The sequence below is a fragment of the Perissodus microlepis genome, chromosome 19 (genome assembly GCF_051167445.1).
Source record: "Perissodus microlepis isolate ML-2025 ecotype Zambia chromosome 19, ASM5116744v1, whole genome shotgun sequence".
Lineage (NCBI taxonomy): Eukaryota > Metazoa > Chordata > Actinopteri > Cichliformes > Cichlidae > Perissodus > Perissodus microlepis.
In genome coordinates, this window is record NC_140479.1 from 16,498,536 (window position 1) to 16,513,874 (window position 15,339).

Sequence of the window (15,339 nt, forward strand, 5' to 3'; positions counted from 1 at the left end):
AGGGAAGGTCATATAACAGTGAGAAATTTAGATAAAAGAAACCAGACAAGAAGTACATCTGATACAAGCGATCACAGCACAGACGAGCACAAAACACAATGCAGCATGGTATAAATACCACACCTATCTCAACGCCAGGCAGCTGTTAGGTCATTCTAAAATGATGAAATGAAGAAATGGCCACAAACTACTGACACAACAGGCACAACACTGCATTCGGCTTTATCTATCACAACTAACGGCGACACAAAAAAAAACACAGCTTCCCTGAAGGGGCAGGGGGCAAGATGTAGAACTGTGACAACTGGACCCATCGCCAAATTCTTGAAAACAATTTCTGGCTAAAAACTTGAGATTTTTAGGGAAACTCAGAGACCCTTCAGACAAGCTATTTTGCAGGATTCCTTGAGCAACAGATGAGACAACACTTAACATGTAAAAATAGCACAAGCGACTTTACTTTCTCTTCCATGAATCCACAGACTTTTTTTTTTTTTTTAGACACGCCAAAACATGCTGTGGCCTGGAAAGGTGCCAGCCTCTGCTGCAGGATTAAAGGAATGACCCTTGGTGATGCCACCAGACCTAGATCGACCTAACCACTCACAACAGCTAACACGCAAACCAACGACAGGACAGAAGCACAGCGAGCGATTGCGGAGAGGGGCTGGCCTTGGTGATCCATTTAGCTTTGATGTTCACTTACAGTCGATCTCTGAGCGCGTCCTCTCAGCTCTGGCATGCTTGTTGGTGGAGCGGATGGTGTGTCTGACTTCGCTGTTTCCCTGAAACTGATGGTGAAAGACAGAATTTTTATTGAGGGAGCAGCACTTCTGAAGACAGTAAAATGTTAGGAGCTTATATAATATTCAGTGTGTAATTATTAGTTATCGCATTATCTTTTTAGATTATCTACAAAATTTGAGTTAAGGTTAGCTAAAGCTGAGCTGAGACCAGCTTTTCTGGAGCACGGTCACATTATTATGCATCCCAGTGGCTGTTTGTTTGCAACAAGCTCTATTGCTTGCAGTCAATAGCCTTTAGAGTTTTTTCACTCATCGTGGCCAAGACAGTGCTACTGCTGTCAGTGGGAGAAAAGCACAATGGTCCTTTAAAAAGCACTGGTACCACCTCTTTGGCTGCCACATAGATGTGATGTTGAATCCAGTCGGAATAATAATGTCATTGGAGAGAATCAGGAACAGGGGGAAGGGAAGTTTTAGGGGAACATGAAAGACCTGAAAGAAGCTCGCTGGTTATAGTTCACTGCTGAAAACATGTCACACATTCTAATATTTACATTCACTGATAAGAATCTGTCGTGTAGCTCAAACAGCAAGTGATAGTTTAACGTACTTCTTTAAATCAGTTATTTGCAACAAGTTCAAACATGTTCAAACAAACATGTACCAAGAACTGCATTACAGGTTTAATATTTTCAGGGTATAAATAAAAGTTGAGTGTGTTTATATTTCTGATTACTAGCTTGTTGACTGGGTTGGCTTTGATTTTCTTAGACAATCTCCTAACAACACACATTTCTATATATGATTTGGAGTCAGTTATTACCTCAAGGTCATCCTCATCCATTTCTCCAAAATTCTGGTGGTTGTCCGGGTTGTTCATCTTATCAATAAGCTCCATGGCAAGTCTCCTCGTCAAACCCGTCTGAGCCATAAACACATGCTGGGAGAAACACTAAAGAGTTAGAGATCTTTACCAGGATCATAACAGGAAAACAGCTGTTTGTGTTAGACACCTGACACTAATTTGACACATAAGAGTCATAAAGGTATAGAAGCAAAGAATTTAGATTCATGTGGGGGTGGATGAAAAGGAAAGCACACTCTCTGTCAGTTCAAAGATTTTTTACAAATCATGACCTTATCAGGTCTTAAATTTAGGGGAATACTACCCGAGTTGTTAAATAATGACATCATCTGAGGTTGTATTTACCTAATTTTAAGACATGCAAAGAACCCCATTACTTTTATTATGTCCTGATGCATAAAACTTTTGTATTTAAAGGGTGTACTTTCTTTTCAGATTGCAGATTGTAGGTGGTGTTCTACCCCAAAAGCTTGTTACAGATCACCAACTCCTAGCTATAAGGATAAATCATCACATTCCAGGACTTCTGGGATGCGACTATCCTCAGAGATACACACTGTACTAATGAGACGAGAATACACTGTGCTTGTATACCTAAAAATTAGAAACAGGTGCTAACTGAACTCTGGCTCCCATCCTAAAGAGCTGAAACTAAGATAAGCTTTAATAAATACGAAACACTGAAAACAGTTCAAGGCCAGAGTCTGACGGCAAGCCAAACACTGAGAAAGTCAGCCAAACCACACAGAAGCTGAGGAGGCCAGCTGGGGTTCATAAGGCTCTGCTGAATTTGGACAGAATGACAACTTCTACTTGTTGGTCAGGTGTTTTAGATTTGCAAAGGAACATAGGCCAACAAGCAAAAGAAAAAAAAGAAGATGAAGAAGAAACTGCAAAAAACAACAGACTCTCCGAAAACATTCACATTTTTTAAACATCAGCGCTCATACTGCACTATATTTTTTTTATTTTGAACATTTCAACCACGCATGGAAATCCAGAGTAATATTTATTACCCCTAGAATTTTTTCTGCAGTGGGCCGCTTCTTTGGGTTCTTTGTTAAACACACTTTCACAAAGTTATGGAAGGCAGGAGACCTGTTGGATAAGATAAGTTTGTTTAAAACAACGATTATTCATATTATCTAAGAGCAAGGTATAAAGGTATAAATTATATCGCAATCCAACAATAGCATTGTGATTACTTTGGAACACTCACCATTTGCTCTTATCTTTTAGCTTCGGAGGCTGGAAGCTACTCTTCGACATCAAAAACAAGGCCCTACAGCAGATAAAGGAATGAGGATTTAATGACGCCAAGGAGGAAAATGTATTAATATATTATGTAAGGGAGCTCTAACTGATCATTTATGGGGAGGAAGTAAAACATACCTCATTGGATGCAAGTCAAACATCGGAGGCTGGAGCTCAGCCAACTCTATGGCTGTGATGCCAACAGCCCAGACGTCACACAGCTGGTTGTAGCCCCCGTTCTTCTCCACTGCAGCTACTTCAGGAGCCATCCTAAAGAAAGTGAGGACAGAGATTTAGCAGTGGCTCATTTGTTAGAATAAAAAGCAGAAGTCAGCTTTAGTGAAAGCGCAGAGGCCTGAATGTACCAGGGTCTACACATCTATAGCGTGTGACGTTGAACTTTCATCTAGAAAATGGTGAAAAATATTCTAGGATGGAGCTGAAAAGGCTTAGAGTCTTTCACCAGCGCTCTTTAACCAGACTAACAAAAGCTGTCAAGGGCCTAGAGGCCTGTTTTACACGGATGACACACTCACCAATAAGGTGTTCCGATAAAGGACTTTCTTTTGGCAATGGTGGCTGTTATTTTGGCTGCAACTCCAAAGTCAGCTGTAAGAAGGATAACAGGGCTTTTCAGATTATGTAATGCACATACAGCTAAAGGCTGTTCAGGAGTTCAGGTTCTTAAGAATTAAGATGCTGAAGAGGAACTTACCCAACTTCACGTCTCCGTTGTCTGTCAGCAGTATGTTGGCACCCTGTAAAGAGTAAACATTTGATTTATGCTGAGAAAATTCATTTAAAAAACATACAATAATTTATTAACATTACAATGAAGCTTGATTCTTATGTAAAACAACGTTTCAAAAATGTACATTAGATTCAAACAGTTGTATCTATTATGAATCTCAATATGATCACTTCAGGCACACACTGTACTGCTGTGAGCACAGGAGCTCCGCCCACCTGCTCCTCAAACCGTCTGTTTGCGAGGGGGAGCCAATCAGAAAAAGTTGGCTTAAAGAGTGTTTCAGAGATTGAACTGAAGAGCTATATCAAAGCAGATAAGGATCATCTTATAATGTTAATGACGTAAAGCCGCTCTAGCAGAGTCTAAAAAGATAAATACAGGGCCAGAAATAACCACAATAACAGCTTTATATGTGTAAAGATTTCTCAGCAACACCCGGCACGTTACTATCCTGGCTTCTCGTAAACTTGGAGTAGTATCACAGCCTTTAATAGTTTCACTAATATTGTTTCTGCTGGCTGTGACTGACGGTGTCTCTGGTGGCATCCTGCGGTGAGAGTAGAGGAAACAGGAAGTGCTTGCTGCATAGAGCTGAAAAAGATAATAGATCCAGCCCTGACCTTTATGATAACACATGAGAGCGAAGTTCCAGCCTTTAGTGCATGCATCGAGCAAAGTTAACTTCAGCTCAAAAGTGCAAAAGTAGCATCAGTCACATGCTTCCGAGCAAGCACACCCAGTTATGCTTTTCCTGTGACTTTGGTTTCACACCTATGCTGCCATGTCCGACCTCTGACCCATTTTGAGGGCCACCAATGCATTCATGCTGACATTAATAGTACTGAAACTGCTACTTGTGCTGCTGCTTTTTCTTGAGATGTTCTGAAATTTACTGCTTAAAGTATCATCTGACGGTCGGTGTTTGTATGTGATGTATTACAACAGCCACGATAAGGAGAAAAAATTCACATTCAAAGAAAATGAAATAAAAAGCAATTGTACCTTGATATCGCGGTGCATCTTCCCCTTACTGTGGAGATATCCCAAACCCTGTAAAGGAAGGCACAGCATTACGTAATGACCACATCTGAAACCACAAACTCTGTAACGTTTCCTCAAAATATTCCAAGTAAAATTACCTGTAAGGTCTCTCTGCAGACGTATGCTATTTGAAGCTCTGACAGAGGTCCAGTCACTATTACACACATTCATTCAATGTTAGTAGGACTGAAGACAGAGATGGCACAAGGTGCATAGCAATAAAACGTAGTTCATGTCTGCACCTTGCCATGTATGAATAAAACTAAAGCTCACCATGATAGATGTCCTGCAGAGATCCTCCCCCGCAGTACTCCATGCATATCCAAAGTTTCTCTCGACTAGAAAAAAAGAAGAAGCAGAATTAAGAACATTTTAACCACTTATGCAGTCACAAGATACACCAGAGCAAACACACATTTTGACAAGCTACAAAGCTTATTTTAGAAAAAATAAAATAAAATTGCTCCCTGATAAAAACAACTAAGAATAAGAGGTGTAAGAGTTCTGAAACTGGAAATGAATCCTCCATAGAAAGTTTCTTCCTGTTTCACATGAAAGCTGAACGTCTAAAAAGCCTTCAGGTAAAGCGTGTGCTGAAAATACAACAAGCGATCGCTGCTGTGAGGTTTTCTCTCAGCTTTGTTGTTCACACGCTACACCCTAAAAAACATATAAAAACAGACTGAAAACAGTAACAAGGCCTTATAATTTAGAGAATGGTTGCAGTCCTAATAAAAACGACACGTGAACCAGTAGAGGGGTTGCACACTGCCACCTCGTTTCACTCAACATTTAGGTGGTCATGGAAACCATTTCAGGTAACCAAAGGGGTCAACAGGAAACTTAAAATTTCCCCAAATAAACAGGGGTTCCTTTGATTAAATTAAGGTAGTTTTATAATAATTAATGCACAGTTCATTGCTCATTAACGCTTTACTGTATCCAGTTGAGCTCTGTGTGGCAACGCCACATAAGACATGCCTGCTGAGATAAGACATACAGCTCTCTGCACGAACAGCCAAATAAAATAGTTCAGAGGCTTTTATTCCATTTAAACCTGCTGGAAGTCTAAGGAAGATGTGGGCGGAACCGGGCCAACTTCCTCTGAAATACCGGCCACAAATCATGGACTCCATTAAAACAGAAGAATAGCATCCTGGCACCGAAGGGCCTAGTCAGCACCCGTCTGCCCAGTTGAAGAGTCTGAGTCATACTTTCACACACACAGGTTTACTAAGTAATTAAATACATCATGTGAGTTTCAGGCAGTGGCTTGTTAAATCCTTTTGACAGTTACATATGAATTCCACAAATGTTATGCACTCGACTGGCTGTGAGAGTGAGGAAAAAAAGAAAACAAACTGTGAGGGTAAAATGACTACGCAGGAGCATTTTGTGCTGGCTCTTACCAGAGGTAGCTCCCAAAGTAGGCCACAATATTGTGGTGCTTGCATTCCTTCACCATGAAGATTTCCTGCTGTATGATGGAAAAGTCATCCCCTGGAAACAGAGAGAGAAATCACAGACACACGGACCAAAAAAAAGTGTTTATTTCATTTTCTGCCCTGCTTTGTTTTAAAATGAAAAATTACTGCAGTCTTAAAATAAAAACCATTTAGTTTAAAAGTTTATGTAAAAACTGTCAGAGGTAGTATGTTTTTTGGGCACTAAAGTCTGTTGACACAAACGACCACACAAGCATCCAGCGTGTGACAATGCTTGCATCTTCCTTAAACTTTAGGCTTTAAAAAGGCAAAAAAACAACTCTAAATCTTCTCTTTGTTATCTTTTCAGTTCAGTAAACAAAAAGTCTTCTCATGTTTGCCAAGGTTTCACCATATTTTATCCCTGTGTAAATACAGCAGGATACAGAACACTCAATGACATTAAAGGTTTTAAAGTTTATGTGGTATAGGTCATTATCAAAGCAGCATTCCAGCTCAGCAAAGATCACCACCACATTTAACCAGTAGGAAGCAAAAAGACAAAAATATGTAAGCTCAGCTGTCCCAGTTGTGTATAGAAAGACAGCCCTGGAATACAGTAACAGCTGGTTAAGATCAACTACACTCTATGACTGTCATCACAGGCAATGCTTTAAGCTTAAGTTCATATATAAATGTCTTTGGTTCCGCGATCAATCATCCAGGTAAGGAAATGAAGAAGTAATCAAACTGATGAAGCTTTTCTCCCAGTGAAACACTACGTGCAGATGAACAAAATCCACTTTCTTTGATTCACACATAAATATACTCTCTGCTTAAATAAATAGTAGGTTGCACATCATTGGTAGTGACAGGAAATTACTGAAAACAAACTTATTTCCTTTCCAGGCTGTGGTCAAACCTGTGAATTCTTTTTAACTGAGGTGGTATGTGAACAGACCTCTTTTTTTGCTTCTGTTATACAATCATCAGAGTAAATTAAACTGAGCTGCATTACACAACAATACTGTGCTTCAGACACCAAACCAGGTGGTTTGGGTTCAGCTTTTCTGATACAGGGCTAGTTATACTCAGAAAGAAAGCATAATCAGCAGAAAAACTTCCTGAAGCACAGCGGCTCGTTATTGTGCACAAACACTTTGCAAGCAACTAGGCAACTTGCATACAGCCAACCTGTTTTCAGTGTGTCTGGGACAGTTTAGGCTTTTTCACGTGCCTGGAATGCAAACACGAGTCAAACTATTTAAACACGAGTCGTGTCTTAAAATAAACCAAACACTATCTATATTCCTTTGATTTTCCTACATATAACTCAGCATAGCAGAAAGCACACATTTCCGTGCGTCACATTATTTTAAGTGACACAGAAGGAGACTTTTTTTCCCAAAAACTCATTCAGTCACCAAGGTGGCATGTCAGACACTCTGCTTACAGCTTTTACATAGCTGAAATGTCAAAGAAAGGTTTACCAGAAGGAAGACGTATTGCAAAAGTGGAATACACCTCCAACTGCTTTTTACACGCACGCTGGGATATTCCTGTTAATGTGCCTTTAAAAAGCTTTAATCAGATTCACAATTAAATCTACTTGGTAAAGTTTCTTTTTGATTTACTCAACACACTGCCATAGTTTTTACTTCTGTACTTTTTGTTACACATTCAACATGTGCAATGATGACGATTGAATTACTCGGCGCTCAATATGGTCAAGGGAAGCCTCAACAGGAGGAAGTGGAGCATTGGCGTAAGTCTGCTTGACTCCCTCCACTCCATTTGTTAAATGTCCTGTAGATAACAGGCTATAATAAGAATATGAGTAATGCCTCACACTCACAGGACCTTGTGAAAGCAACTGCTTGACAGCTTTGACGCAAAGCTCCAATTTTTTTCATGGAATCCTACATGAAGCCTCACCTTGGCGAACAGGGTTATAACTATGTCATACCACATGTGTTCAGGGAGAACTAGTGTGGATCACAAACAATCTTAAATATGTCTGTTGACTGACAGCAAAGGGTTTGAAGAGCCACAAAAATTTGAGCAGGAGTAATTTTAGTGAGTGAGCTTAGTACAGAAAAAAAATACATAACAAGTCACCCCACAATCTTCTCTTCTTGGTGAGCAGAGGCCTAAGAGTTTAGCCACTTCCTCCCAGATCGAGCGCTTCCCCCTGCTCTGAATATACACTATGCCTCTCATCGTGTCAAGTTTCATTTCAGTATGTAGGACTTTTGTTGAAACCTGTTACCGATAATCTCAGAAATAAAGTCCTTTTTTAATTTAAAAACATATCTGACGGTAGAAGATGGCTTTATTTTAACTGACTGCTAACTGGAACCATCCAAAGATGAGAAACAAGATTAGGAAACATTAAAAGTTACTGCTTATGTGTTGAAATTAAAAAAAAAAGAAAGTAAAATAAAAAAAAAGGTAAGTCTGGTGACATAGTTTCTAGTGGAAACTGCTGGGAGGTTTTTGCAAACACACAGAACTTAAAAACTACAGAGTCACAAGACGACCAGAGTAATGATGAAGTGATTATGAGTTTGTACCAAAAAAAGAAAACAAAGAAATGTCCTTCTCCATTTGTCATTAATGGTCACACAGTGACAACCCACACCAATTTGGTTCAGTGGTTATTTTTCTTTTAATGCTGCAGTCAAAAGCCCCACAGTCTCACCGCCAGAAGGTTTTACCACTCCTAACTCTTTTTCTGTCCCGTATTTTCTTACGGGCGTCACTCCTGGTTAAACCTGTTTGATTGCATGGTCCACCCAAAGCTGTTTACCTCGAGCACAGAAAGGAGGGCCTCTTGCGAAAGATTAGGTAAAGAAAGGAGTCCTTCTTTGACCAAAGCTGGGTCAAAAAAAAGAAAAGAAAAGAAAAGAAAAGAAAAGAAAAGAAAAGAAAAGAAAAGAAAAGAAAAGAAAACAACTCTGAACACAGGTTTAGATCATCTTGATAATCTATTGAGTTAACCTGTAACAATTTTTGTTTTAAAGCCTTTGCAGTCCAACCTTCTCACTTCATCTGATATTTTCTGATCATTCCTATATAACCTGTCAAGTCTGCACAAGTCATATCTACCATTTTGCACAGTCCATCATAAAAACAAGAAAGGTTCCTCCCTCGCCAAGTCTGTCTTTTGGCATGCAGCTCACTTTCCTAATTTTTTTTAACGCGACAAGAAAGACGAGAAATGTTTCTTTGCATCTGTTTATGAACAGCCTGCCAATTTAAAAAAAACTCTACCTTGAGCAGTCAAAACATGTGATGCACGTTTTTATAACTGCCTTTCGTTCAACTTAATCAACAAGAACTTTCATCAGAAAAAAATCAAACAAAGAAAATACGTTGTGGCTCAACTGCATTACATAACAAGATGGGACATGTTTTGGCCCTCAACCAGCTTCAGCTTTCTGAAATTTGTAGTTGAAATATTCAGCTTGTGGTCTCCATCAGACAAATTTAGCACCATTGATCTCAGTCATTGTCATAAGCCGAGGCCACCAAGTCAGGATAACTTCATACTTTTATGCTCTGTCCTGCAGGAATCCATACTACCGCACAATAATATATAGAATAATAATAATATATATCAAGTTCATGGATCAAACATTTAAACATTTGACAAGAAGAACAAGTGTAAACACTGATTAGTGATCCTATGATTCTTCATTGACCCAGACAGCGATGTGATGAATGAAAGAAAAGCATAAACAGGAGTGAATGTCCTCCTTCGCTGTTAATCAGCTGAGCTCTGTCTGGTCGCTGGTGGTACAAAGCCCTCTCCGTAATCCCACTAATCTGGATCGCGCTAACTCTGTCACTAGGTCATTACCAGCATAAACCCCAAAGTGGAACCAGTCTTTCTCTTCCTTGTACACAAAACCACACATCATACTCCTGCTGGGAAAATGAGATTTATTTTTCACTGTTTAGATATTTGCCTTTTCTTGATAAATATTTATAATCATACCAATAAAATCGTCAGTTTACGTAAGAAGTCCAGTTTTGTTGCAGTAAAAAAATTTTTTTTACAGTCATTTGAGGGGAGTTTTTTTCTGTAAAATGCTAAAAAGCTGTGTGTTTTCTTTTCACTGCGATGAGATAATGAAATAAAGGTAACAGCTCTTACCTGGTTCCAACTTTATGACCTTCACAGCAGCAAGCTCTCCGGTTTGTATGTTTCGAGCCTGAAAAACACAATAATACAATTTTAACCGAGGCTTTAACTATAGGTTGCTCACCGCCTGTTAACTGTATTGACTGAAACACTGACTATAGAGACCAAATAAATCACTCATTTTGGGTATTAAGTCTTCATTTGTCCTGATTCAAGCTGCTCAATCATGACAATTTACTACTTCTGTTAAGTTCATTGGATTCTAACACACATTTTTGGGGGGTTTGAAGCAGTGGCTATAACTAGAATTTTTCACCATTTTTGGATATTTTATAAAATCAATTTGTTGATCTGAGCAGCAGCTTTATCAGATTGGAAACTGCTGCTAAACTGTCACTTCTAGGATTTAATCAACTACAAACTTGAACACAAAATTCAATAAAGAAAAGAAGTTGTGGCCAACCAGCATTATAAATTAGTCACCAGGGAAAGGCCGGACACCGTCTGTGACTTATGAATAAATGTCTGAATGTCTGCATATTTTAGTCATTCCTCAGTTAATTTTTTGTTTCTTCCCTGAATCACTTCATAATGCCGACAAGCATATTTGTATTTCATAGATTTTACAAAGCATCCGTCATGTGTAAAAATCCTGTGCTACAGCAGGTTTCGCTGAAGTCCAAATCCAGGTCAAGACGGGATGCTGCCTAATCCGAGAGAGTGAAATGTCTGGACGAGCGGCTAAATCAGTCATAAACCACAAAACCCGGCAGCCTGGCCATCTTTCAGTAGTGGAATGTGGTGGTGATTCACACATGTAAACAGCAACCCAAACAAAGCTTTAAACTGTTTAAAATGCAGCTGCGTGCACACAAACATAAAGACATTTAAGAAAACAGAACAATTTTTCCTACTGTGCACATATTACGAGAGCTGTTCTGCTTTAAACTAAAGTGTGTTTAGTATTTGTGTTGAACTTCTGTTTGTTACTTCCTGAAGCAGAGGTAACCAACCTAAGAAATAAGCCACTAAAGGGGGGAGTTTTCATTATAATACCTAAATACGAGATGAAGCAGAGAATGTGTAGCATGTGACAGTGTTTCTCATTTCCATTAGGATTCTTTCCATCTCTCTCTCACGTCTCTGGTCTCATGTTTGCGCAAATTCAGGGTAATTACAGTGAGGCTGATTCCTTCAAACTGAACATATACATAGAACAAAGTGAGTAAACATCATAAGTGTGAAAGACCTGGCACTTTTCACAACTCAAAATACCTCCAGGTACCCCATTATTTTGGGAAAACAAAACTTTTCTAGCATTTTTTTAAGTCAAATTTGATTGTTGAGCCTATAAGTGCAGTTTTAATGCCCTTGTGACAATCAAAATATAAGTAATTTAGATAAGGCTGTAAAATAGCTGGTCAAATAATGGATGTGTAACTAAGATGGCTGCTGAGTGGTGAGACTAGCTTCTAGAATGATTTTACTACAAGTGACTGACTATTTACAGTATTCCTTAGTTCCCTCTTTGTCCCTCAACACTCAACTTTGATGCAAATATTTTCAAAGCCATCGATACTCCATTCATCTACTGGCCTTCCAAGATTGGTTTTTCCCTTTCTAATTGTGTTATATGACAGGAAATTGACCAGAAAAAGATTCACAACCTGGGGAATTACTCTACAACTAAAGAAAACCAAAATAACCTCCACAGAGATGCCATGAAATTGTTAAACCAATATATTCACATGTAGTAAACATTCAAAGGTGAGGAATGCCATGCTGAGGACTTTTCCCAAATCTAAAGGCGCTTTCTCTGTCAACGCAGGGCAGAACACACCCATAGTGAAACGCATGTTTAGACAGGGGCCTGATCATATTTCAGCTCACTGCAGCTCTGAGCCTGTGAGCTCCGGGAGAATACCAGGCGCAGCATACCACCAGTGGCCTGTCTGGGGGTGGAGGGTGGGCTGGCTCGCTGGCCAGGAAGGCTTTGTATGGAGGGAGGCCATGTGAGCCCGGCTGAACCATCACGTCTACATCAGATGGTTCGTCTGTTTGTGTGCGACAGATGGATAAACAAGAAAATTCTCCAGCAAAACGCACCTCGCTGCAGCCAGACAAACAGTGGGAAACATCTGGCAGTTAGTCGGCTATATCCAGCAAATTAATAACACATACGCAAAACAGCATTGGCTTGAAACAAATACATCAACGCACTAATATAATCATTCGATTTTCTATGGGGATTCTCCAGATGTTTGAGGTTCACAACAATCTGACAAAGAAAAGGAGCAAATCCTCATAAATGTGCAGCTGGAACAAGTAAAGCTTTGCCATTTTTCAAGAAGAACATGGTAACAAATCACCCGAACAGTCAATTACTCTCTACTACTACTACGGTTTTTTACTTTGGACCTCTGGTTTTAACTGCAATAAAAGACTGTAGACTCAAGATTATTTGCCCAGTTTTTCCACAAAAAAAGGAAAAACCCCAAAAAGAAAAACTTACGAAACTAGACTGTCTCACAAAAAGCTGCAAAATAAATATAGCACATATGCAAGTGAGAAAAAGGAACCAAATAATCATATGTTATTGCTGACAGTCTTTCTATATCCATGTCCAAAAACTAAACACAAATTTGACTGCTGAACTCTTATTCTGAAAAGTTATGCATCACACAATGTACTCTAACTGACCACTTTATTAGGTACGTCCTTGTACTGTCCTGGAGCCACTTTCGCTTTCAGAACTGCTTTAAATCTTCACAGCACAGATTCAACAAGGTGCTCAAAACATTCCTTTGGCCCATATTAACAGATAGTATCACACAGTTGCTGCACATTTGTCACATGCACATCCATGATGTGAATCTCCTGTTCCACCGCATTTCAAAGAACAATAGAATAGAATAGAAATATCCTTTATGGACCCTGACTGGGGGAAACTGTAGTCTTCCAGCAGCAAAGTGACAGGCAGATGGAAAATGCAAATAAAAAATAAGAAATAAGAGACTGTACACTAAGTAAGGGCAATTTACAACATAAGCTGGTGTAGCCCATCTGGTTCAAGGTTAGACATGTTATGCATTCAGAGATGCTCTTCTGCATACTTCTGTATAACGAGGTATGCTGAACGAGTGGTTATTTGAGTTACTCTTGCCCTTCTATTAGCCTAAAGCATTTTGGCCATTCTCTTCTGATATCTGGGATCAAAAAGGCATTTTCCCCTGCTGCTCACTGGACACTTTTTGTCTTTTTCAGATATTATCTGTAAAGCCAACCAATGATAGTGTGGTGGAAAATCCCAATAGATAAAGAGTTTCAGAAATACTCAGACTATCCATCTGACACCAACAACCACATTCAAAGTCACTTAAATCACCTTTCTTCCTCATTCTGATGTTCAAATTGAACTTCAGCAGGCCATCTTGACCATGTCCACATGCCTATCCGTTGAGTTATTCCCATGTGACTCTCTAATGACATATTCAGTTAGCAAGCAGCTAAACAGGTGTACCTATTGAAGTAAGTGGTGAATGTATTTCTGATGTATGTTGCATTGTCTCCACCAAAAGTGGTAGAGCAAACTAACAAGAAGATACAAGCAACGACCTGAGCACAACAGTCAAACTGGTTTAGCAACACTGCCTCCACAAGCAGGAAAATACAGGTAACAAACTGATCCAACCAATAAAATAAGATAACAAAGTAAAAAACAGTAAGCGCCACCATATGCAATGTTTGGCGCATGAATGGATGCACAACCTGGCTCTCACTCAAAAGCTCCTGCCAATGTGTTTGCCACATGTTATCATGGCTTACAAAGCAAACACCACTCTGGCTTAAATTACAGCGACAGCCTGATTAGTCATGATGTGGTGGGTTATGTTATCGCTAGCTCTAATGACAGACTGTGGGAACATCACTGTACCTTATACACGTCTCCATATGTGCCACTTCCAACCCTCTGAATGAGTTCAAAGTCATGCTGAGGGTTCCTCCTTTGGATTTCATTGCTTGGCCGGGTAAAGATATCCATGGTACCTTGACCCAGTGATGCCTTTACATGTATTTGGACTGACCAACGGTGGTGTCGATGATCTGATGCAACAATGGTTTTGAGTCAGTGTTACTCAGACTGCCCGTCCCTGTTGTCCATGTCCTGAAAGGTGGAAAGTTTTTTGGGGAAAAGTGCACAAAAGAAAAACAGCGAGTATTAATTTCTAGTAATAACCCTGGACGAGCTTAACTTTGACATCTGTCACGCAAGCACTAATTAATTTACCGCCAACTACTCCTCAAAAGTAATAAAGAGACAAGCATTTAAAAGCAGTGACCATTATAACGGTATTAACATGCAGGTTGTGGTCATTGCAGCAATTAGCCAGAGCCAGTGAGAGGCTTAGCATCCGGGCGGGTCAGCTAACGCTAGCTAACTGGCTAAAGTTAGCTTCTCGGCTGGCTCTAACTTCAACAGTGTATACCTTCAACAACACAAACACGGCGGGAGCATGTCTTGAACTCCGAATCGTTTTCAGGCTTTTAACTGTGCGATGGCGTCGAATAGTTATCCAAAAAAACAAAGGCGGTCCCCCTCTTTTGTTATCGAGGGAACAGTAGTAAACTTCACTCGCTTGCTGGTCCTGCTGCTGCTGCTGCAGTTCACTCCTTCAGAGAAAAAGCGACAGGGTCGACTTCAAATCCCCGCAAGCCAGCGTTAAGTTTTGCCGTTGCCATGTCATTTCCCTCGGCTGACAGTTTTAGATCAGCCTCGGGCTCATGGGTAGAATACTAACGTTAGACTACATAAACAATAAATTGTTGGATTTATTGAAATAACACGCTCCCTTAAAAGCAACAGTGTGTTACTAATCTTTGTGGAGTCGCAGTTATTGGACGCTGCTGCATTCGAGTGCATCACGGAAAATAATCTAACCACAATCACGTATTTATTACATCGTTAATAACATAACAAAAGTATTCGATTTGTAATAAAGAAATAAAAATATAAAGGGCATTCAAAGCACATGAAATGTATCTAGACGTCTCATTTTTAAAATAGTACCTTTTCTTTATTATCTATTTAAACCAAATTTTGATTTATGGGC

General features: G+C 39.6%; 1 protein-coding gene across 8 annotated transcripts in view; it reads right to left on the reverse strand.

Moving 5' to 3' along the window:
* Positions 1-15,134, reverse strand: part of map4k5 (mitogen-activated protein kinase kinase kinase kinase 5) — a 28,307-nt gene extending 13,173 nt beyond the window's left edge. For all 8 annotated transcript variants that reach the window (XM_084913919.1, XM_084913918.1, XM_084913917.1 and 5 more), the window contains exons 1-14: positions 14,716-15,134; positions 14,163-14,393; positions 10,241-10,298; positions 6,067-6,157; positions 4,931-4,995; positions 4,756-4,811; positions 4,619-4,666; positions 3,581-3,623; positions 3,402-3,474; positions 3,004-3,135; positions 2,831-2,893; positions 2,628-2,709; positions 1,570-1,686; positions 707-791 (exon numbers count right to left, since the gene is read on the reverse strand). In XM_084913919.1, coding sequence (XP_084770045.1) covers positions 707-791; positions 1,570-1,686; positions 2,628-2,709; positions 2,831-2,893; positions 3,004-3,135; positions 3,402-3,474; positions 3,581-3,623; positions 4,619-4,666; positions 4,756-4,811; positions 4,931-4,995; positions 6,067-6,157; positions 10,241-10,298; positions 14,163-14,270 — 1,021 coding nt within the window. In that variant the 5' untranslated portion in view covers positions 14,271-14,393; positions 14,716-15,134. The remainder of the gene's footprint in view (positions 1-706; positions 792-1,569; positions 1,687-2,627; positions 2,710-2,830; positions 2,894-3,003; positions 3,136-3,401; positions 3,475-3,580; positions 3,624-4,618; positions 4,667-4,755; positions 4,812-4,930; positions 4,996-6,066; positions 6,158-10,240; positions 10,299-14,162; positions 14,394-14,715) is intronic.
* Positions 15,135-15,339: the final 205 nt, after the last annotated feature.